Raw genomic sequence first — 26,945 nt, forward strand, 5'->3', positions numbered from 1 at the left:
TCATTACTGTTCGAAACTTTTCTATATTAGTTCGTGGAGTGATACGGATATACTTAAACGTTCTTAAGTTTCGTATAAAAATAAAAGGATTTATTTTTTTATTGTTACATACTTTGAAAATTTTTTTATTTAAATAATACAATATATATGTTAGACTTTAATAAAAAACTTAATGAAAAACTAATTTTCGAGAAATTGTTTTTACACCATCCTTTAAAGCTCGATTTAATCATTCACATATGTCATCTTAAGTGTATGTAGTGGAGTAGGAAGTATAAGCATAATAGTCAGGTTGAAGTGCCGATTCATCTTTCAACGCTGAAGGCACTGCAGCAAATAAGCCAAGTTGAACTAAGACGAGCACTATCAGAAAGATCAAATAGAACTTCATTTTGCTTGAATAACTTTGAAAGTATCGTAGAACTAATAACTTATCGTTAATTTGGATCTAATTTATACAAAATTATTGAGGGACATTTGTCTTAATAATTTTGTTTTTTTATTTGCATATATATATATTATATAATAAAATTTCTTTAATCCCAACTGTGTAAATAAATAAGATTTTTTGTTTTTTAAACTACTTGTGGTTAATAATAAAAAAAATCAGTTTTATTAGGAATTTCAATATTTTGAATTTTTTAATTTTGTTGTCTTTTTATTAAGTACACAAACTGGGTTAAATAATGTTTGAACTAGAATATTTAGTTGTTTTTCTCAACTATTTTATTAGGCATACAAAATAAATACTGTAGTACAAACTACCGTCGAATATAAACATATGCACGTGTCATATAATTAACTCTTATTTAGAGTTGGCAAAGATTTCCGTTTTGTAAAAGTAACAATCGGTAGTTTATAAGGGTTGCCATGTCATTCATAATGTTGTCACAAATATAAGTCACATATATCAGATCATTGAATAAATCTTAAGATATACAGGTGTGTTCTCTTTATGTGTGAGAGCACACCTATATTTTAACTTTTTAATGGATATACTATATACGAATTCCTAATTTGATGATAGCTTAAGATACTAATAATTTGTCTCATGGTCTGTAAATTATGTTGAAGAGAATCAAAGATAAGAGGTCCCACTCACATCTAAAGAAAATCATTTTAAGATCAAAGTCTATAAAATTCTTTTGAGAAAAATAGTTAAATTTTCAGGGTAATCTTTTTTTCATATGAATATTCTAAATTTGCTCTCTTTAGCTAGACATCTATGGCTCCCATTACTATATACATTTTAATTCCGTGAAATCCAAATATTATATCAAGGTTATATTATGTTTAAATTAATTTTTAGAAATCAAGGATATGAAATATCAGCAGATGTAAAATAAGAAACCTAATTTTTTAAAGTTTAAAATAAAAAGTATATATTTTATTATATGTATTATACATTAAATATTATATAATAAAACCGGCAAAATATATTTTTTAAAATTAATATTACTTTCTATTTTATGCCTTTTTGTAAATATGGTAGATAACATAATCTTTTCCAAGAATACCAAACATGATACTAACTCTTGAATGCTTTTTAATATATATGGGAGATATCATCCATCCAATAGGGTACTTATTGTTAATTGGTGTTTTTCTTGCTTTGTGGATTAGAGATGAATGTATTAACATTTCTTTATAAGATTTTCTCAAAGAAAGTATAAATATTTTTTAATTATATTAATAGCATTTTAATTTTACTGCTTTTCTTTGCAATCATTATTTGAACTTTCGCTCTTCAGATATTCAGAGATCTTCTACAAAAATTGGATAACTAGTTAATAATGACTTATAAGTACGTTGTAATATGTTGTTCTTAATTGGTTTATGGGATTATATGGATTTTATTACTCAACCACTCACTATCATTCAATGGCCAAACTAACTTCTTCTCAATCTGAGGTTATCTATTTTTAAGTCACCTGGTATTTAATTGATTAAAAACGCATCCAGTTTTAATTTTTTGTCTTTAATCTTTTTATGGTAAAGTATTGAGATTAATTTTTATGTGAAATTCAAATTTAATAATATACTTTTAATCTATTGTAATATTCATATCAAATTATATAGTTTATTCTTTTACCAAATACCAGGTTCCCGTTTTTCCGTTGTAAAAATATTGTCACCATTTTTCTTTTCGATTTTATTTTTAGTAAAAGACAATTTTTAGTAAACGAAGATATTTTAAATCTATCGCATGATATCGAAAGAATTTTATTTATTTTATGCTAGAATAGGGCATTTAGTCGGATAATTTTCTCAAAAAGTAAAATTTTTAAAATTCGACGACATATCTTCCTTTATCTCAACAATCTTTTTGAATTCGTGGCAAAAACTCAAAGAATTTATATTATTTCGAAAATATGGATAGCTCCTTTTCATTCCTACATGTCTTGTTTCTATTGTAGAACATTGGTTGATAGAATATGAAAGTAATTTATATGACATATATTTTGGCATCAATTCGCAAATCTTCATTTGTGTTTTGATTACTGATTGCGGAGGTATATAATTGCCTTTGCTTCCACGTATTTAAATTTTTATATCGATCTTCTTGCATGTGTAGCATTGAGATCGAAAGGATTGTAAGAATTTGGTGAAGCCTGACCGAAGAGATTACATAGGCAATTATCGGATGATGCAAGCATATAATATTCCTTGATAAAAGAAACAGTATCAATAGCTAGCGAATATTATATTGCATTAAATGACAAAAGGCGTAAATCTATCTCAGATAATAAAGAAAAAGTGCTTTCATACAATGAATGTTACTACAAGATGTTTAATTGATAAAGTAATAAGAATTATGTTTCGAATTACTTCCTACCATAAAGAGGTATTCACAATTTTTTCAACAATTACTATAGATCGCAAATATCAAAATGACTAAAAATAAATACCTTTATTGAGATTTAAAAACAACTACAGAACTATAAGAAATGAAAAAAATTGTTAGAGAAGCTGTAGATTAATGAAATTGCTAGGGAGTCAGCCTGCATTGACGGTACAAGTTTCAATTTTAATTCATGGATAATATTATGATAACACTTTACATAGTAAAGCTTTCAAGACTGGTACTTGCAGTCTAAAACTATTAAACCAATTTATATTTCCCAAAACATTAATGATGGATATTTGATGAAGTCTAAAATTGCTGCATGGTCAGACTTAATTTAAAATAAGGTTTTCTCTTATCACATTTTCTTACTATTTAGCCTTTACTATAAGAAACTATGTACTTTGTCATGTAAGATTTTAAAATGTTAATAATAAATTATATTGTTGTATTTAATTTTGCATACCATCGATATATAATTCTTACACTAATATCTTTTTCTTAAAAATTATTTACTTCTTTTGATTGTAAGTACAATAACTTCCACAGCATCTTCGGTACAATAGATCCAATTTGGTATGAGCACTCAGCTCCATTGAAATCCAGGTTTACAACTTTATTCCAACTTTTATTTTCATATTATTATTAAATAAAATTTCTAAATAAATAAAAATTTCTTCTTATAAACTTTAATCTTCTAAAATCAAGACTTAGGGAAGTAAAGAAAAAATTTTTATAAAATTTATTTCTTTTTAAAAATCTTTTCAATGCAGTTTTCATACAAAATAAATTCAGAACTTTCAACCTTTTATATTTTTTAAATATCCACAAAAAAAAAACCAAAGGTTAAAAGCGAAATTGGCTTTCTATGGACTTAAAATTTGAGGTGCATTGAAATGAAATGCAACTTGACATTTTATACCAACTCGATATTATGCGCAAGGTAAGCAGCTTAAACTGGGGAATCTACAGAAAAAAGAAAAATTATTTGAAAACTTCTTTTGATTTAAATAAATAAAAAATGTTTTTATAAATTAAATTACACTATTATTTGCGTTTATTAAGTGGATATTGTTATTGAAGAGAAACTGATACAAATATTTAACGCATATCACAACATATTTATAATTTTGCTATTTATTTAAAATAGACGTTTTTTTGGATTAAAGAATAAAGTATGAATTTTCAAGGATACTATATATTAAAATCAGATCGAAAGTATTATTAGTACAAAACAATTTTTACTGAGACTAACTTATTTTCAAGCGTCTTAAAATCTTCTGCAGCAGCTAAACGTAGCAGTACTTCATTAGGCTCGACATTAAAAATAATTAAGAATAATTTAATATTATAAATTTGCTTGAATATGAGAGAATAAAAATATCAATTTTAGATATAATCCAGAACTTAATTATCACAGCTAGGGAAGCTTAGTAACCAACTGTGAATTGCTAGCAGCTGACTTTAGTCATTGCCCACTCTGCACTTGTAAATGAAGCTATCCAAACAACTGCATATTCTTCATAACTGATAATGGCTTTGATCAAGTTTCTCTCTTTACTTTAATAGTATCTAATATTATTATAAGAGTGAACAAGTATTATTGATAGGTTGAATAAATATATTTGATGTTATTCATATATAACTTTCTTAGATCCGAAAAGCCTATTGGCAAACAAAAAGTACTTCTCATGGCTACTTTTAAAAAAATATATTAATTTTTGTTTATTCATATCCCAAAGCTTTTTTGGAATAATTTTATTATATTTATATTACTAGTTACTACTACTACTACTTTGACAGTATATCAGGCTTTTTATCGATGAATATGAGAGACCTATTAAATTATCTTAATTCAACAGAGTTGATCTAGTCTCTACTCCTATATACTACGGGTTTTTGCGAAGAATGTAGTAGCAAAATGGTGAAAAATCTCTAATTGAGGTATAAGGAAGTTATCCAATGGCTTGTCACTGCAACCATCTAACCAACTACTATTACTACTAGTATTGTATTTGATAAAAAATAGTTTCATATCTTGCCCAAAAATTATATTTTAGCTGACAAAATATCAATCAAGGGAGAGTGCACTGTGACCTAAATGATCTATTGTGCCCCTTAGCCGGATCAGAGTGTTTCACCAAGTTCAATTTCTTTAATGAAAGACAGTATAGAGCCTATCTTTCCTCCTAGGTATTTCTTCCGCTTATGCATCAGTGCCGGGCACTCCCCAAGCGCATGGTATGTAACATCATATAGTTACGCAAACTTTAAAGTAAACATATGATCCATTGAAGGAATGCTTTTTTTCATTTATATTAGTAAAACTGAGTAGCAAAATCATGACTATGAAATGGATACTTATTAATGAAGAAGTCAATTGATTCATTGATTGATTAGTAAAGTAAATTTTTTTTATATCAAAAAAAATTTTTTTTTCAATAAAAATACTTAAATATTTTTATATATTATATTATATTATTCTTATTATTATAATATGTATTATATATATTATATTATATATTATTATATATCATATTTTTGTATTAGATTAGTTTATAAAAGGGTTGGGAACTTGTCACCACGTCACTGCATCCTTTGAGAATTGTTGCGACACAACCACTTTAGTTCCATAGACGAATAGCAGTTAAGAACGCTTCGTCCTTTGAAGAGATGTTACCAAATTGTTAACTACCGAAGTCTGAGTCTGAGTCTGGCGAGACTATCACAATGACACAGAATGTGTTCTGCTGTTTCCTCTTCTTTGTAACAAAGTCTGTATCTATCGTCTCTACTAATACCTAGGTTCGATAGATGCTTTTTGACTCTGCAATGCCTAGTGCGATACCCTGTGACAAATCGGTTGCCACTTCTGTTTAGCATTAGTAGATCCCTTGTTCTGGCTTTTGTTCGATTCGACATGAATTCCTTAGCTTGTCTGCAAGCAATTGTATTATCCCAATCAGTCTGAGTTGCTCTCTCCTTTCACTCATTAATTTTAAGATTGAAAAAGCTCTATGAAGGACCGCAGAATGGTTGTGGCTCAATATAATATGATGCCGCTTCTTTCCTTGCTAGTTAATCGGCTTTCTCGTTTCCCTCAAATCCGCTGTGCCTTGGATTCATATTATTTTTATATAATTTATTTTATTTTGAGCCTTTTCCGATTTAGTGCATCTGGGCACTTTTAATCTTTGATAGCTTGGGGGTCGCTACAAACTCCCACATTAATTTGTGTAATCCTCATAATCTTGTGTGCGTAACGCCATCATTCGCATATAGCTTCAGGGCTCTGTTCCTTACGTATATTATATTATTATTATTTTATTATTATATTATAATAAATTATTAAATGTAATTTGTTACTATAAATTGATTCAGTTATTAAAGTATATATTTTTTATACTTGATAAAATTTTTTTTCCAATAAAAATACTTAATATTTTTATGTTGTTATTATATATATTATTATTTTTAATAAATTATTTTGTATTATTATTATATTATGTGTTATATATATATATATATATATATATATATATATTATATATTATATTTGTATATATTGTATATATTATGTATTATAATATATTATATTATTATTATTAAATTGTATTATATTATTATTGTATAATATAATATATTATATTTTATATTTGCATTATATTTAAAAATGTCAAAATTGAATATTGTCTAAAATGCAATTTATTCTATTTAGTATTCATAATATATTCAAATATATAATAATAAACAGCTATTTCGGTTTGTTCAAAAACAAAATAAAAATAAATAAATAATATAATAAAATGAAATAAAATAAAATAAAATGAAATAAATTTGTTAAATCTTTTAAGTGTTGCGTTCAAATGCTAACGCGTTCCATAAGTATCTCAGAATCGCAAAATCGCCAAATCGCTGAGATAAAGCATCGGTGAGATGCTTTGCTGGCAGTTTAGCGATTTTTTCTGTTTGTTAACACGCGCGGAATAATCTGTGAAATATCAAAGGCAAAACAATTTACCTTACATAATTTTGAAATATAATTGAATTAACAAAAATGAAAAGAAAATTATTCCAACAACAATTTTAGTTGTTTTAAAAAGTGTTAAAAAAGCATTGAATTAAAAAAATAACAACCAACGCCTGAGGAAAGTGAAAATATATTAAAATTAAAAAAAAAAATTGTATCTAAAAAAATGCAATAAAATTTAATAAAAATAAATTAATTTAAAATATAAATTTGTGTAAACAATATTGAATTTAATTTAAATAAAATATAAATAAAAATATGAAATACCCTTTCAAATAAAATTAAATTAGCGTGAAAATTTAAATTAAATTAATAAAGTTTTTTTTTTAATACAAAACTAATTTATTTTAATAACATAATATTAAATTTTTACTTTATTGCTTATAATTTAATAAAGTTTTTTTTTTTACGTGAAAAACTTTTTTTGTGAATAAATTGAATTTTCTGAGTGTAAAACAGTTTTTTTCTATATAAAAAAATGTTCGAATCCGCCGAGCAGCATTGGCAACAGCCCCAAGGTACGCAGAATGGCTAATAGTTTTAAATATAAATTTAATACCAAATACTTGCAATACAAATGTGTACAAATATTTATAGTAAAAAATTTTGGTTTTTTTTTCTTAATTTATTTATATTTATTTTTGTTTTTGTCTTAGTTTTCAGTTCTAAGCAAATTCTTCAGTCAATACAAAAACTACGTGAAAATTGATTGTATCTTTTGCAGTGAACATGTGTTAGCCGTGAAAAAAAATAAACAATAATTGCTCATTGGCTAATTAAGTTTGTTATTGTTTTGCATTTCTGTTGGTTTAGTCCAATATAAACAAATAAACAAAAGAATTAGAAAACGTAAACTTATAAACATATTTTCTTAGCTTATTTATTTATTTAAAACAAAAGTAATTTTTATATATAAATTTCTAGAAAAAAATATTATTATTTTCATATATTTTAGTCTAAAAATGTTTATAAGGGCCATGCTTTCTACAATAATATTTTAGAAAATATTTAGTGCTGTTAAAAAGCATATTTAAGGTGACTTCTATAGAAAAGTGTGCACTGTTTAAACGCAATGGGGAGTATGACTATGAAGAGGGCCATATAGTTTATTAGAAATTTTTATATTATATTTAAATTAAATTATATTATATTTAAAATCTCTACTAGCATAAAATTATAATAAATGAATGGAATATAAGATCAAAACATTAGTTCTGTAAAGCTAGGGTGAATGACTACTTTTGTTAATCAACTTTTGTCAGTTTTTGTTGTCTAATACTACATCTTAATTTCGCAAAAATCTTAATTTCATCTTCGTTTCAGCGAAATAGAGTTGTTTTTTCTATACGAAATTTAGTTTTAAGGTTAGAACTAACCTTAAAACAACTATGCAACTATGCGTAAGATAAATTTAAAGCGAAAGATATAGTTGAGATAACGAAAAAGTGACATTTTTTTTTTAAATAATTGTCAATGACAGTTAAGTTTAATAAAACCGGGAAAATATTTTCAAAGTAGTGCAAATGTTTAAATTTGAAAATAAAGAAAAAACTGTAACTGTTATTAATTTAAAATAGAGTGAAAAATAATAATTCACATATCCGAAATTCACTCAAGCTTATAGAACTACTATCATTTTTACGAAATTAAGAAATGAACACTTTCGAAATTAACTTAATATCGTTTTTACGAAATTAAGAAAATTTAATGGACTAAACATAGTATAAAAGCCATGTTATATGGATAGTAATGGTCCCATCAACTATGCAATTATTACTGTTCACAATATAAATTAAACAATTTTAAATACTTTCTATTATATGCAGACGATAATTTTTTATTTAATCGTTATGCAGAGATTCATATCATAATTGAAAATAGGATTATTATAATTATGATTTGTTTTTTTACCGCCTAAATCTAAAAGGTATTTAATTTTGTGTGTATATGCCTATACTTCCACACAAAACTATATACATTTACTATGAGATTTTTCAAAAAAAATTTGGTTACGATGATGAAGACTCCTTTGCTTTTTCACATTGGCCAAAACAGTGTTGCTTAATAATAATTATCAGTATTTGTGCCTTTCAGTAATAAAAATATATATTTATGAGTGCATATGTAAGTATATCAGCACAGAAAATATTACCTACTATATTTTGGTACAAACAAAAAGTATGGATATACATTAAGACCGAAAAGTTTTCGGAAATTCTCATTTAAAATTCGCGCGCTGTATATTTTCCGATATTTTAAGTTTATGTAGTTTGGCAGCACTGTCCTTAATTACTATGCCAAAAATGAGCGCGATCTGTCAGACAGTTCGTTTACGGCAGCTGTTGAAACCAGTTCACCTCAGTAGGGCGTTGCGAAAAAAACAATGGAAAAAAATATTGAACAAAGAGTTTGCATCAAATTTTGTGTTTCGAACGAAATTTCGTGTGCAGAATCGTTGCGAATGCTACAAAAGGCTTATGGGGAATCAGTTTTATCGAAAACTCAAGTTTATGAGTGGTACAAAGCCTTCCAGGACGGTCGTACGACCGTCGAAGACATTTCGCAACGCACTACTGAGGTGAACTGGTTTCAACAGCTGCCGTAAACGAACTGTCTGACAGATCGAGCTCATTTTTGGCATAGTAATTAAGGACAGTGCTGCCAAACTACATAAACTTAAAATATCGAAAAATATACAGCGCGCGAATTTTAAATGAGAATTTCCGAAAACTTTTCAGTCTTAATGTATTAGTAAAAGTAGGAATGAAAAATTGTTATTTGACTTTATATATAACATATATTTTGTTCATGAACTAAAAGAGTGAGATATACCCATTTTCATTCGTTATAAGTCAGTCTGCAAAATGGTCCAATAAAGATGAGAACATACAAATCATTTATTTTCGCAAAGTGTCGATGAATTAGAATAAGTTCTTCTAACAAAAGTGAAGAACACATTAAACTATATAAGTTGAAGCGTTCGTTTCAGCGTTGGTAAAAGTGTCAAGACAGAAATATACACCATATTAGATAAATCCATATTTGATATTGATTATACCATCACATTCTTTGTCATTTTTGTTTTTTTGTGTGACAAGGAGGAGAGGAATGCCTATGGACTGACCACAATCCGGCGCCCTGGAAAGTGAGTACACGGCTCGCACGGACGAAACCACTCCCCCTAATTCCTAGAGACCTTGTACTACTCCGGGACTATGTTTGTGTTACTTCGAGGTAGAGTCCCTATTACTCATTAAAGACTTCTATCGGTGGGATCTGCGTCCAGCCCCCGCTACTGCTGCACTATCTTTGTGATTAGTTGCAAACGGTTGTCGATGTCGATATCAAGTTGTTGATTTCTGTAATTAGCTCGCCGAAAACAATCTTTCTTATGTCCAATTTGATGTTTAGAATATAGTACTTTTTTGATAATTAAAGCAGTAGACACAAAGTAGTGTCTGTAAGAATTACCGCAAGATGGTGTAACTACTATATGTTCTTGCAATCAATACATTAATTTTTGACATTGAAGCCATGAATAACATTTATATATAGTGTAATGGATAAATTTATTTAGAATACCCGATTTCACAAAAAATTGGTGTGAAAATTTGAATTTTTTTAAATATAAAACTTGGTATAATTATTTAAAAAGTTTATTCAACGTTTTTTTTTTTATTAAGTTATCATATTTATATATTGTAAAACGCATCAGAAATTACAGAATGTGTATTTATTGTAGATAGGTTTTTGAAATCAATTAGTTCACAAAACATAGTGCTGACTATATCTTATGAAGTACGAATAATTTCTAGTAATTGTTGTGTTGATCTTACAAAACAATGGCAAAACAATGTCAAATTTGATGCAGTTTTTGAACTACCTTTTGGTACACCGACTATCGGTTAATTGCTAATGTTCTGAAACTAGGTCTAAAACTATGTCCAAAACTATGTCCACGTTGCTGCGATTTTTGGACATCCTATTCGCGCGTCGATTCTTGATCAGTCATAAATTTTTTAAGACTATGTCAAAAACTATCCCCACATTGATGCGATTTTTGGACATCCTTTTCGTGCGTCGATTCTTGATCAGTCATAGATTTTTTAAGACCATGTCCAAAACTATGTCCACATTGATGCGATTTTTGGACATTCTTCTCGTGCGTCGATTCTTGATCAGTCATAGATTTTTTAAGACCATGTCCAAAACTATCTCCACATTGATGGGATTTTTCTCGTGCGTCGATTTCCGATCAGTAGTGAGTTTTCCATAACCATGTCCAAAACTATGTGTATGCAGTTTTTGCATGTCGTACGTCGATTTGAAAGCTTGTTCAATCATTTATAAAGAAACTAGTAGATATGCTTAACAATATTTTTAAATAGTATGGTTAATGTAGCTTTTGAATGGTAGATTTAGGTACAAAGTTCTTTAATCCTAACATTATTTTTTTTAAATTTATCACTGTAAGAACTATAATGGTTTTATTAAATCATACCTTAACAGAATAATTTCAAATGCTTAGTAAACAAATAATGAAGTGACAAGTTAATATTAAATTTGTAAAAGACTATACATTAAAATGGCTTCAGAATTTAAGTTCAACTAAAAAGAAGAAGAAACTCTCATTAAGATTTGCTTAAGACTGAGGGTGTTTTCAAAACTCTGAGTTCTTCCCTTATACAGTAACACAATGGCATCAGTGGATCGTTTTGCAACGCCGATACAACCTAAACTCAACCCAACCTAAATGAAAGTTTACAAGGATATATTTATTTCTGTTTGGTGTTTAAACAGATAAGCACCTTAGGATCATCCGTGGATGTGGTGCAATCTTTTGGCTAAACTTTTGTTTGTAATCAATCAATTGCATTGATATCGCAGTTGACAAACTATTATATATTTGTATTTATAAGTCAGTAAGCACAATATTAAGCTAAGTGTTTTCATTATAAAAATAAAAACTTGATTTTACTTTACTTAACTAACAAATCCACATAATGTTCTGCATGTTAATGAAATACTTAAGCGATCATTTACAATACGTGCAATTAACAATCTGTCAAATTATAGACATTTTATCACTTCGTATTGTTATCTTAATAAATGCCGTGACTGTAACTAGCAAACTCGAGTAATCGCATTCATTTCTGTCAATTTGACAAAATACATTTTTATTTGAATAGCTGGCTCTGCTGTAAGGCAAACATAATTATGGGCTTGTGATTGCAATTAAGTTTTATACTTATTGCAGTCACATCATTCCTTGGCAGAGTATCTGGTGCCAATTTTTAAGTAGCGAGCGGACTGGCTATATAATTAAGGCGGCATCACAATATGTAGTACGTATATACATACCCGTACATTTGTAATATCCTTAATTTAGCTCATTACAAAATATCCACTTAATCACATTTGATTGTTGGCTTGACAGCTGCAAGAGAATAGTTTGAGCCAAATTAGTGCTCATCTAACAAAATCCCAACAGTCGTTCCCTTATCTACAAACAGCAAACTAATTTGTTTTCATACTATTTTTCTTAATGTAAATATTAAATATTCTTAAGAAAATCACAGAAATTTGCATTTAAGATTTAAATTAAAATAATTTGGCAACAATCCAAGGTACAATTGTATTTTTGCTCTTCATAAAGAAAATTTGTTAAAAATATTTGTCAGGTAGTTTAAAAGATAAAAAAAATTTTTTTTTGCTGCAATCATATATAACTATACAGTATATAAAGTATATATTGTATATAGTATTTATAAATAAACATAAAAAGCAATTGCATTTTGTCTCCACAAAGTGATTTGAGGCGCTATTCTTTGATTTTCCACTTAAAAATTTTTTCATTTTATTTTTACTGTCACTTTTTGGACCATCATCAGTTAAAATTATTATCTCCTGAATGAGCATTTAATTTGACGTTTATGATACTGAAATGTGGCGCCCGAATGCGCACCGGACAAAGCACATAAAAATCATTTTCAGTATGCGTACATACGAGTATTCACTTAAGTTTACTTTGGCTTTGTGTACTTGTTGCTTTCTGCCTATGAAAATGATGGATGTTGTTTTTTTTACATTTAATTTCTGTTTAATAGCTTCACATAGTTAATATTTTTTCTCTATTTTGTTGTGTTTTACAGAAAGCCCATCGGGGCCCACCAAACTGGCACATCAATTTTGGTTCTCATATCCGCCACCAGGCGCTGGCGGAGGCTCTTCTAGTAAGTTTGACCGCCTTTGATTATTTTCTATTTTTTCCGTTTTTCCTTTTTTTGTTTTTTTTTCTTGATATATACAGAATATTTATTTATATATATATATATATATTTATGTATGTAATATATATTTTTGTATATATTCTTTGGTGTGTTTTATGTATTTTTCTTGTCATTCTCCATTATTTTATGTGTTTTCATGTGTTTGATTGGTGTTTTGTATTGAATGTGTTGGCATTTTCTATGTGGTCTTTATGAAAAATTTTCTAAAACACAATAAACTATCACTCATAAAATATCATTTATTATTATTATATATAATATTATAAACATTAAACAATATAAACAAAAACATAAACAATATATATAAAAATTATTGTACTCATATATACATTTTCTTACTATTCTGAAAATATCTCAAACCATTATAAAGTATTCTAAACCATATATCAAGTTTAATTTTAATAGCCTATAATTAATAGATTTATAAATATGTTTTTAAATTAGAACATATAGTTATTATATATATATGATATATAAATCGTTTGTATTCAGCCCCAATTCTTCTTTAATTAAATATAAATAGTATATAGTACATACATATATATCTATATAGTATATTAATAACTGGCCTATGTTATACACTCAGAAAAATAATTTGGTTGATTTAAACAGATTTTAACTAAATCACAAGTCAAAATATTTTTACTTGACGCCTCATATTGGTTCAACTATACCACATATTGTTTTCCTTATATTCTACACCACATAAGATAAATTGACAAAATAATCAGATCAATTTAACTAGTATGTGGTTAGAGCATATTTTTCTGAGTGTAGATACTGTATTCTAATTTAACTTATATAACGTTCTTATCTCATATATTGTATATATTACGCTACACCACTGTAGGTACTGTAGTTTAAATTAGCTGATATATGCCAGATTTATAATAAATTATTAAAAAACAGTTATTAATATTAAATACATTTTTTTTAATATTTAAATAATAATATAATTCAGAATTAATTAAATTTAGAAACAAAAAACATCGATCATAAGTGCTAAATATAAAGAGAAAAATGGAATAAAATTTAACATGATATTGTGCTGAACAGAGGTTTATTATAGGAAATCACTTTAGAAATCACTTTAAAGTATATAATAAAAGTTTTAATTAACACAAAAAAAAAGGAATTAATATCAGAAAAGTTTAAAACTGTGTTTAACTTTGAAATCTCCCAAGTTTCCAATTTAGTACTAATGTGAAGACCATTGATACTAGACTTCCAACTAAATGCAGTAGTATACTTATTTTTTTTGTAAATGAGAACAAAATTCGATAGTCTTAGATAGTGAGGGATTTTAATTCCTTGAAGCCATCTTTTATTGTATTAGGATGGATTCAGTTGAAACCACCATTAAGTATTAAGTCAGGAACTCATTATACGCACAAAAGTATAACATTAGTTGGTTTGTTCATCATTGTTGTCATTGAGTTCTATACCTTGCACTATTTATGACTACTGTCACAAATGTGCCAAATGTCATTTGTCACAATGGGTTATATTCCGTTGTACTGCAACCATAGTAAATTACTTGTGTAAGCAATCAATCCCATCTAAAAAAAAACAGTAAGTTCTTCGAATGAATCCCAATTATAAGAGTTTCCCAATTAGTATACTTCAATAGGCTCAAATCAAAAACCCACGGTAAGAATATTACTACGTATCTCATATATACACAAGCAGAACCACTATTCTGTCTACTCCAACAGTCTTATTTTGTTGGGATGGTAGCGCAGGTCATGATGACCCGCCCGATAAATTGCCGATAGCGTCCGATCTGTTGTGCTGAATAGAAAACCCTTGCATTAGAACGAACGGTTCTTTAGCCTTAAAGTTATTCGAAGTGTTGTGCGACTGTTGATTAATAATTTTAAAAGCCCCTCTTCAATCTGAGACTTAGTTGTATGATAATTTATACCATAATGAGTCTTAGTTTCATTGAATTAAGACGTAATTATGCTGTTACTGCTTTATTTTTCGTAAAAATTACAACTCTTTAACAGACTTAATTATTCCAGAATAAAGTTAAGAAACACATAATTAAATAATTGTTTGCGTATTTACAAGATTGTCCAAACGCTAATTGCCATTGTTTCCAATATGACCGGTAGAAAAAGCATCTACACTTTAATAGAAAAACTGATTTCCATTTATATGCCTTAATCACTCTGCCATGACTGCATTAGTGGTTTATATGAATTTTGAGTAAGGACATCTTTATACTGTGACCAGAAACTGCTGTGACTTCTTGATAAAGCGGACAACATTGGGGACATTGTCATTAAGGACAAACATTAAGGATGAGGAGGCATATATTGGATATATACTGGTTCAAACACAATCTATTCTTTTCTAAGTATATAATACTCACGATCGATGATTTAATTTATAATATTTGTGATAATAAATTTTTTTTTAAACTAGATAAACTGAATTTAACTAAAATACATAGTAAATAAATACTTTTACACATATACATTTCATTAATTATATGTTTTATATTCTTTTGATATTAGTTATAATAATTAGCGGAATTAAGTAAATATTTTTAATTTAAATATGTTTGAACCACTAAACCATTCAAGGTAGTTTTCATAAGATCTTTTCATTCTATCGTTTAAGTTAATAAGTAATTGTGATTGATTATAAATACTTAAAAAGAAGAAGAAAATTAAAGCGAATAAAATAATAGGTCACTTAAAGTAATTCTTTATTTGATATTTATTATCTTAAGCAAAAATTTTATAAATTTGTTTTTACAATGACTGATGTCCAAACATTTGGTACTTTTTTCATATTACATTTATAAAACCTTAAACAAACTTATTTGATTTACAAAAAAAAATAATAATTCTTTATATATAAAATTAAATAATTAAATCAATCAGTATATATTCACAATCATGCTTCAATCATTTATTTACTATATATAAATATTAATTACTTTACTATAATCAATGTCAGAACCTTCGCATTTCATTAGCATAAGAAGCATTTAGTCTCGATTTTGTTGCATTAAATCCTTAATAAATATATCCGTAAATAAATTTAATTGTTGCATTTTAAATTGTTGTCTTGAAATCGATTTCTACTTAACTAAAAATTGTTAATTGTATATTAAATGAACTAATGTTTTTAATTAATTTAAATATTCCTTATTTAGGGGCTTAGATCTACTCGTAGATTCACTGTAAACAAACAAATACACACACAAATTAGTGGTCATCAAGCAAGTCTATAAGTCTGTACTGTACCCTTTATAGACAATTAAGTTAAAACTCGATTAGAGGTAAGGCTTGAAAACATGGTGTAGTAATTGTGTATCGTTTGATATGTACTTTTCCTTAATAGCGATTTTATTACGAATTTTAAAGCATTTTGAAAAATTTTAATTAATTTATCTTAATAATTTTGCTATAGAATTTTAATTTTTTAATTAGCGTTTTCTCTTCCCAATTAAGTTGTAGTTTTATTAAAATTTGTTTACACCATCAAACATACAACGAATTTTATTTCGAAAACTGATCAAAAATTTAGAAAACGGTTGCTTTCATGTATATAAATTGTTATTTGCAGTATTTTTTTTTTATTTATATACACATATCCTTATATATACAAAATTTCATATTATATGTATTATTTGTTGAGAACTTATATCTTATGCTATAAATAGTGTATATATATAAAGATGTTAATCAAAAACTATTTACACTAACTTCAGTTAAGGAATGCCTTATAACTATAAAATATGTAAAAATTTGTAAAAAGCGCTTTTGTTTGAAGGTGTATACTTGTTATTAAGTATTGTACTTGGTATTATCATCTATGGCGACTTGAAAAAGTATGTGTTCATAAACAAAAATTGATCAATTATATATATAAAGAGAGTTCTGTGTTATATGATAATATTTTCTTAATTGTATTCATTAATTTAAATATTTTACATATATATAAATATACATTAATCTAGTACTATGTAATATAATTGTAATATACTTTTCAGTTCCTTGAAAATTTAGTCTTTGTTAAGTACATATACCAAAAGAAAGTTAAAGTATACTACTAACTCCTTGAAGTTGACTAGTAATATTAATGGAATTGCTATCCATTTTAAATTATAAGTGCATGATTAATACAAACCCATATTGCAAACTTTTTCTAGACAACCATTACTGTAAGGAAATAATCCTTGGGTCACAAAATAATATTCAAAACTTGTTTGATATACTAAGTTCTTACTAATAATTTATTAACACAGCAGTTGGTTTAAAAATTAATTTCTTGGTTGAAACTAAATTTGCAAGTTTACATTTTATAACTATAACTTAAATTTAAGACCTGCTTAATTGTTAGTAATTTAAAAATCCCACGGTTCTCTTAACGAGGTAGCTAGGTGTTTCAGTGTCCAACTAATGTTGGCAACAGGACACAAGAACATCTCGGGTAACTGCATGGATAACGAACTTGCTTAATTAGTCATGCTGCTTTCTGATATTTATTTCTCGGACATTGTTAACTCACTTGCAACGGCTTAGCTGATAATTAAAGCCAAATATCTATGTATACCTAGAAAAAAAAATAAGTAAATGAAAATACTTCTCAGATCTTGAGATTCTTGAGATATGAAAAGGAATAAAAGCGTCCCAATCAGCTGCTTCAACTAAAGCAGCACAACTATTTTATCTACTGTTCAGATAAATGAGACTTAATCTATTCTAAATACCTATACTATAATTAAGAAGATGTAAAGTTGAAAAGTTTTAAGACTCCTTTTCTTACCGAAATGATTGAGGTGTCGTTCTTTTTTTTTAACGAGTGTAAAGAAATCGAAAGCCCAAGTTAGTAAGAGACTTCAACCCAATACAATCACCGCTTTGTCCTACGGTTTGCCTTCTCGAGATCACTGATTTGATATTTCGTCAAGAGGCGTCAAGAGTAGTTTTTAAGAAGTTCAAACATCTGTTTCTCTTAAACGTCATTATGTCAATTGACTACATTTTTTGACCTGTTTGTTTTCATTTGTCATCGTTACAGTTGTGTTACTGGAGTTTTTCTTATTAGCAGCGCTCTCTCTCTAGTTATGCGAGCTGTAATGGAGCTTTAGCCCTTAACAATTAGAAACTTAACCAAGTTGAGAGATTGGTTCACTTTTATTTAAATTTGTGTGTCATGCTTTTTAACGTTCAGGGTGCCTTTTGGTCTGCTTATGAATAACGTTTATCCATTGTATCACAATGGGTGATTATATGAGCTCAAGTAGTCACTTTTCCAAATCCTACATTAGGAAAAAAATATATTTATTGAACTATTCTGTTAAGATGTTAGTTAATACCCATGCTTTTTTTATTTGTCATCCAATAATTGCTCTTTATTCTTGGTAATAATCACGTATTGGCTTAACAATCAAATTGAAACAATACGAAAAAAAGATCTGTGAAACTATAACACCTTTCACTAGATGGCTTGAGTTTATTAAAACAAAAACTTGATTATTAGTTTTTATTGATTGCTAAATTTAGAGGCAGATGTCATCTGCCAATCAATACGAAACAATACAATCAAGAAAATATTATAATATGTAATTCTAATCAAAGTATTTTACTAAAGCCTTTGAAATCCCATACACAAAAAATATTCTAAGTGTAATTAGCTAATCCTTATATAAACTATAAGAATTCATTTACGGGTTATTGTTATTCCAAATTCATATAGAAAATATTTTCATATAGAAAATATTTAATTGTAAAAACATCCATTATATATCTATTGTAAATTAGTTCAAATTATATTCGAAGGTATTTAAACTCTATTTCTCACTTATGATACGCCACTGTAATTATGTATCGAACGTTAGGGAACAGGTGTACTGGCCCTTAAGCAGAATATATTTTTGTTAGGGGAATTTACATGTCTTTTTTACATCAAATAGGTATATAAAAATATTTGTAAATATTTTATAAATAGGCTTAGATTTTTTTTTATCAATATTGTAGTAACATAATATACATATAATCATTCTCCTAAAATGTGGATATACGACTGTTCAAATATTGACAAAGTAGGTCGAACGTACGAGATAAAAATCTTTAAAAAGTTAATAAAAAAAAAAAGAAATTATTTCCACCTAAATATAATAAAATCTCGATAAATATAAACATTTTTCGATTTTTTATCACATGTTCATCAATTGACCAACAATTTATATGTCAATAAGTTGTCAAAAACACCCCATTAATGTGACCGCCTATAAAATATATATGAAGTGTATAATTTATTTGTTTATATTTTTAGTGATGTTAGCAGAAACATACTTAATATTTTATAATTAAAACAATAGCTTTTTTTATAAAACTATTAATGAATTTTTTTTTTCTTTTGGTTTTAAGAGATATTACGAACAACTTATTATCTATTTTATAATTAAATATTTTTATTTCAATAATAATTTCTTTTTTTTTATTAAAACTTTAAATAGTCTATTAGTCAATCATTCATATGTACTGAATTATATGCAAATCATAAATACAAACTTTTTCGGGTGGCGGGGATAGTGAGGACTTATTTAAATAGCAAAGCGCTTCAAAATAATGACTGATTTTATAATATTATTTGAACAATTAAACCAACTATGTCAGTCCGAAAATAATGACAGTTTGATTATTGGAAAAGAGTTAGCCACAGTAAGCATGCCTTAGCCCATTATAAAGACCATTATGTATTGTCTTTGCCGCACCATACAAATTGACCTCCTTCCCGACGTACTCGCACTCATGTAAACAGACAACAAATGTTGCACATTTGGTGCTCAATAACAGGTGACTATGGTATCTCAGCGGCAAACAAAGAAGGAATACACGCAGACTAAACTGTAAGGGAATCGTATGGGGGAATAGTGAAAACAAATAGCTAATAACAACTGTGGATTATGACAAAAAAAAACAAAAAAAAAAAACAAATATATATATATAAATGTAATATAGTATGAGTTTAGTGAGTACAAATTCCGTTTCCGGACGAAATGTCCATTAAATAAAAGCGAACCGCTTTAGTGCCATATTGACACTGCATCGATTATGGTTCTTTGTATACAAAAATGTGAAAGAAATGAAGTGGTTTCGTAAAAAATGAACTCTGCAGTGTTATTAAATGTGGTTTTAATAATAATGGCAAATTAAAAAAAAAATCAAAAAAAAAATGCACAAATTTACAATTTAATTGTTTTTTTTTAAAACAAAATGAAATATAAAAAAAGTATCTGAAATCAGCAAAAATAAAAGAATAATATATAAAATGTTTCTTAAAAAAGTTAACAGGCAGAAGTATCCGTAACTTCAGTGGTACCGATATAATCGATACAATCAATTTTTTTTTTCGCATCCAGAAAATAGGCAATATGGCACCGCCAAAAAAATTGTCAAAATATCTAATGACAGTACGGGAGGCTTCACACAAGCACAAAACCAAAAATGCAGGCGCTAAATGCATATGTAAGTCAGTGTGTTTTGCCTATGTGTGTGTCTGTATCTATGTTAACATGTATGACTATGTGTGCTCATGTGTATTCATGCGTGTTTTAAAAGCGCAAATCTATATACTTTATGTTACAGGCCACGTGTGGCCCATGACGTTTCTTGATATTAAAGGCTTTTCCACGCATTGAAAATGCGGTAACATTGCGTTCGAATAATAAGTGAAAAAAAAAAATTAAATAAAACAATTCACCAATTGCTTTTGCAAATACAGAAAAAAAAATAAATAACCGTGTTATTTAATTCAATTATGTTCAGTTTATCACAAGTATTTTCCACTGTACTGGCTTTCCTACTCTCCAGGGGACTATTAAATTGTTTATTTACTTAAATTTTTTTTATTTTAATTTTTTTTTTGCAATTTATTTGATGTTTTCTTATTTGCTTCCACTATATATATTTGACATATATACTCTCTTAACGCATTTTTAAAATTGTTATTTGCTTTTCACTCAATTCAAAGATAATCGATAAATTATCGCTTAAAAAGTTTTGCTACAATGTACACACCTAGACATGTGTGGTCTACCCATTGTGTGGTTTGGCAGAAGAATAGTAGCACCTGTGATAGCATTAATTTCAAATAAATAAAGCGATTAAATTTATCAATAATTAATGTTGTTTGTTTATATTAAATTTGTTTACTTTAAATTATATTTTAGTTTAATGTATTTGCTTTGAGTTTTGATATATATTGTTGAACGAGCCACAACGTTTTAAATTAGTCCTAAAAAATATATTTTATTGTTATCGAGATTTCGACTTTCAGTACTCTACACGGTACTGATTCCTATACATATAGGATATATATTGTTGAACGAGCCACAACGTTTTAAATTAGTCCTAAAAAATATATTTTATTGTTATCGAGATTTCGACTTTCAGTACTCTACACGGTACTGATTCCTATACATATAGGATATATATTGTTGAACGAGCCACAACGTTTTAAATTAGTCTTAAAAAATTTATTTTATTGTAATTGATATTTCAACTATAGTCTGCAGTTCTCTTCACAGAACTGATTCCTATACACCAGCGACTGGAAAGACTTACAATTCGTCTGGCACTATGGAATCCATTTCTATTTATATTATAGTTTACAGTCCTCTTTAGAATACTGATTTTTATATTATGTTAAATAACATTCTAGTTTTTAAATTATTCTAAAAAAATAAATTTTATTTTTACCGATATTTTAGTTATAGTGTATAATCCTTTTCAGAGTACTGATTCCTATACACCAGTGATCTGAAAGACTAAGAACTGTAATTGAATTCGTAATATGGACTCGGTCCGTGATGATAAATTTGTCTGGAACCTGGAATTTCGGGACTTTTAGACTTACTTAATTTATCGGAATGCTATGCATGTCGTGAAAGTAGCTATAGAAAGTGGAGATATTTGTGGCTCTTCATGATGCTGTGGCAAACAAAAACTTCTAGCTACAAAGTGGTGACTATAAAAGTGTCGTCTGGGAGACCAACTTATTTGCATTTTTATACCCTTCAATATATTTGACCAGAATCCTATGGAGTCGTGATATGCTCGAGTCAATTTAGCCAACTGATTTTTAAATTATTATTTTTTTTAATAGTACTGATTTCGGAAACTATCAATAGAAACGCCAAGTTGACGATTTTTAATATCTATGATTGAAACCCTCGTAGTGTTTGTGAGTCAATTTTATTTAGTTTCTGATCAAGATTCTGTAACTAGCTCTGATTAAGTGGTTTTAGATTTAAATGATTTTAGTGCTAATTGGAAGTTAATTAAAATGCTTGCTTACTTATCTCCCAATAAAGTTTTTAAGCGGTATAGGCGCTTCAAAAATGTTCGTCAAGACATAAATACTAATTCGCAAATGGTTTAACCAAAATATCTGTATACCTTAGATTCTATTAAAACCAATCGTAAATGCATCAAAGTTCACCCAAAGTAATTCTAACAAATTTGAATTGATATTCTTGAGATCCTTAAGAAATTGGGATTAGTTAAAATAATTCATAAGCTTACTAACGATCAAAAGTTGGTCTCATTCGAAAATTTTTTGCAGATTTAATATAACTGAATTATGAGCAATCAATTGCTCCCATGAACCATGAAGTTGAATATAAGACTTTAATTGGCATTGACTTCGCATTCTTAGTAGATTTGATTTGCGAATATTACGCTTTCGAGAAATGCATTTCTCGAGTATTAGAATCTCTTTTGCGAGATGACTTCTATTTCTTTTGTGAGTTTAGATTAGTACTACTGTGTTTTTGAGAGGTATTACTATTAAAGCAGTTACTCTGCTTCTTTGTGTCAAAATCTCATAAAATTTTGATAGTATATCGTTGTCGGTAGATTATCTAACTGTACATATCAATTTTTAAGAAGACTTCGGAATGACTTTGGAATGTTTCAGGTATAATAGCATTGCTTTACAAGACAAACAACTTTACATACACTTAATGTTAATTTAACTCGAAAATTATATTAAAAATTTTTTTTATTAATAGGTTTTCGATATATGAGACTTTGAACGTCGAAAATTATATTAAAAAATTTTTTTTATCGATAGGTTTTCGGTATATGATACTTTGAACATTTTTTTTTGCATATTTTTGTTCGTAATTTAAAATGTTGTAGTATATCTCGAGTTATAAACGTTCAATTGTGTCTAACAAAATAATAAATTTAGGTTAAGTCTGCCCAAGTCTCCAATAATCGTTCCATACATTGTTTGATCCAATTGACTCAAAATATAATCTCATATTTTCAATCTATATTTTAAATAAAAAAGTTGCTATAGTATTTAAATCAATTTAATAAGAAAAATGTAAGCAACATCTGAATAACAAAATAAATCTTATTTTATCTAAATTTTAAGTAAAAGAAATTTGTTCAAAAGATACTTTCGCATGTATCCTCTTCTGATTTTAGTCTCATTTATACAACTTTTGAATGCTTAGATATGCTTGCATTAGCGTAATATTTTAATCTAGATATTTTAATTTAGATATGAATAAAAAAAATTATTCGTAAAAGGAATTCAAAAAATAAAGAATACATTATTAATTTGGAATCATTATTTTTTTCCACTAAATCATATTAAAAAATCAAACAAAATATTTTTTAACTCTCGCATGTTAGTTGAATGAACTGCCATTCGCATGAAATATTTAAACTTTTAAATGATTTCTTTTTTCTCAATTAATTAATGCAGAATTGCTGATAAATATTTGCGAAATATCTTTCAGATTTCGTTAAGAAATGCTTTGATTAAATTAATTAGTGCTTAGATAACGAAATTCAATTTATCAAGCAATTAATTAAATAATTTAATTTACAGACAGCAAAACATCACAAACGGACGAGGAGAAGCAACGTGACCGGCAGCGCAACGAACGCGAAGCCAAAAAAGAAGAACAGGACGCAATTAATTACAAGGTAAGTAAAGTATATATAAAAATAAATTTCAAAAAAAAAAAATTAAAAAGTACTTTAAAAAGAATTCCCAATAATTAAATTGCATAGAATTTTATTTAAAATTTATGACTTCTTACAATTCTGATTTAACTTCTTTGGTTGTTTGGTTGGTGCAGCGCGACAAGGAGGCACGTGAGGCACGTTTGTTAGATTTTGAAATCAGACGGCAACAGGAACGTGAAAAGAAAAAAGAAGAACACAAACAGCAACATCATCAGCAACAACAGCAACAACAGCAACAGCAACAACAGCAGCAACAGCAACTACAAAAACAAGCACAAAGTGAGAAGAGCCCGCCAACAACTTCTGCATATTCACAGCTGCAACAACAACAGCTGCAACAGCAACAACAACAGCTGCAGTTACAGCAACAGTTACAGCTACAACAACAACAACAACAGCAGCAGCAGCAGCAACAGCAACAGCAGCCTGGTGTGAGTGGTATCAGTATTAGTGGGCCAGCACTAATACAACACACGCCACCGGATCGTTCCCTGCCACCAGCATTTCGTAGTCGTTCCATTGAACGCGAGTTACTGCACGAACGGAAACGGTTTTCGGCACCGGAAACAGCTGAATTTCGGGTAAAAAATTTTAAAATTACCAAAAATATTTCGTGCAATTTTTTTTATTTAGTAATTTATTTAAGTTTTCTAATAGTTTTGCAAGGATTACATTTCTAAAACTCCGTTTGTATATTTTTTATTTTATTTTGTATTGCATACTTCTAGGAGAAGCTAAGCACGACACCATCACCGCAAACTATTACTGGACCGCCGCCTCCAACACATTCGGTGGTGGCGGGCCCACCGGCAACAGCAGCAGCTGCTACAGCTGCAATAATACCAATTTTACCATTAGGAGTTGCCACACTACGTGATGACTCCACCGAGTCTGAGCAATCCGTGACATGCTCACAGGCCCAGCCAGATGCGTATCATCGTATAATGTAAGTACCGAAAATGTTTATTATTTTTTGAATATACGAAAATTTTGTTTTTGCTTCCTCTTCTTTGTATCTTTCACAATGAAAATCTGTGTTGAAAATTTTTCACAGGGTGGGTGTGTAGAATGACAGACCATTCTATTAACTATAATTGCAAAAAGTTTTTTATGTCAATTTTTTTTTTTGTTTTTTTTGTACTTTATTTATCCGTTCCACTTGCAGTTATTGCATTTTAAATGCAATTAGCTGTGCTGTTCTTACCAGAGGCATCTGAAAGTGGTTAAGTTTTGTGTTGATTGCATGCTACATGCTTCGTTTAATATTGTAAAATTGTTTGATGGACGGACGCATGCAACTATGCGTTCCCAGATAGGAGTAGTTTTAGTAATATTTTGAGTGCAGAAAAATCTAATTTCAATTTGTATCATTTTGTGGAGACTTGGTGAACAAAGGCGTGCTTACTAACGTAAGTGATTTGTTTTAAAATAGTAACAGGATATTAATATTTTTTTTTTGCACTTTTATCTAATAAAAGTACTCTCATTCTGCTGTTAAATATTACATCCTTATTTTTATTGATTTCATAAAAAGTCTCTTTTGCATATTTAAAACCATAGATATTATATGCTTATAACGTTAATCCACGTTAATCAATTAACGCTTAAAAAATCGTTCATTGAGATACATGGATAGTTGGCCTACCATGATGGGTTGCTACTGCAACCAATCAATCAACCAAATAATCCATATTTGTAAAGTTTAAAAACTCATTTTGTATATAATAACATTTCAGCTAAATCGCAGTTAAAAGGGTTCAAAGCTATTTCGATATATGAAAGAATGCCTTATATGTAATATGTATAGTTACAGATTTATAGTCAGTTCATAAAAGCATTGATTACAGAGGCCTTTATATTTAATATATTACTTAAACTATATTTTATATTATAACAAAAGTTTATATAATCTCTTTAAGTACATTAAACATGATTTCCGAACCTACATTAACTTTGACATAAATCAGCTTTTACACAAAAAATTGACCCTAATCAAACAGAAGACACAATCTTAGAGAAAAACTTCAGAAAGTTCTATGTTAAGTATATGAAAACATCAGATGTGGACAACATCTCTTGTCTCAGTGCTCTCTTCCGATTCTAGATAATCAGAGATCAGGGATCTAATCTGTTTTCATGCAAATTAGCGTTCCTCTAACTTCTCTCCTCAAACAAATCTATCTTGTAGCAATGACAAGCTATGTTTGAAAAACTTAAGCCGGAGAGTCGCAGCGAATATAATTAGTAACTTTATCTGCTTCCATGTAGATAAAAACTCCTCAAATCTGTTTTCTCAAACAATTTCATTTCATTTCGTATAAATGGCAGGCTATAATGATACTTCAGTTGGTTAATTATTTGATGTTCAATATTATTTTTCTGAACATGGACATCTTGTATAGTTGTTTAAAACACCTATTTGTATTTGTATTTTATCTTAAATTAATACTTAATATATAACTTGCAACAAATATTTTTATCTGCTCCCATGCAGATAAGACCACATTCCATATTTCTAGGAGGCCTATTTTATTTAGATAGTGGCGCCAGCCATGGTGTCTTTTCAGATAATACACCGGCAGTCTCATTTTTGCTCTACTAAGTGGATACGTCTATTAGTCGCTTAATTCATCTTATCTAGATCATACTTTAGAGTATTACTTAAAACTTACGGATATATGGTTTATAAAATAATTTATATTAAATATATTGTAATGATAAAGAAGCTATATCTTAGCAAACTAATATATTAGTTCTGATAAGGTTGG

At 28.1% G+C, this 26,945-nt stretch overlaps 1 protein-coding gene across 1 annotated transcript; it reads left to right on the forward strand.

The window, feature by feature from the left end:
* Positions 1-7,353: 7,353 nt before the first annotated feature.
* LOC119666733 (putative uncharacterized protein DDB_G0271606) lies at positions 7,354-25,127 on the forward strand. The gene is made up of 5 exons (XM_038076016.1): positions 7,354-7,393; positions 13,028-13,108; positions 24,038-24,135; positions 24,291-24,758; positions 24,906-25,127. The coding sequence occupies exons 1-5, from the start codon at positions 7,354-7,356 to the stop codon at positions 25,125-25,127; spliced, it is 909 nt and encodes a 302-aa protein (XP_037931944.1).
* The last annotated feature ends 1,818 nt before the right edge of the window (positions 25,128-26,945 follow it).

Source organism: Teleopsis dalmanni, chromosome 1 (assembly GCF_002237135.1).
Source record: "Teleopsis dalmanni isolate 2A chromosome 1, ASM223713v2, whole genome shotgun sequence".
Taxonomy (NCBI): domain Eukaryota; kingdom Metazoa; phylum Arthropoda; class Insecta; order Diptera; family Diopsidae; genus Teleopsis; species Teleopsis dalmanni.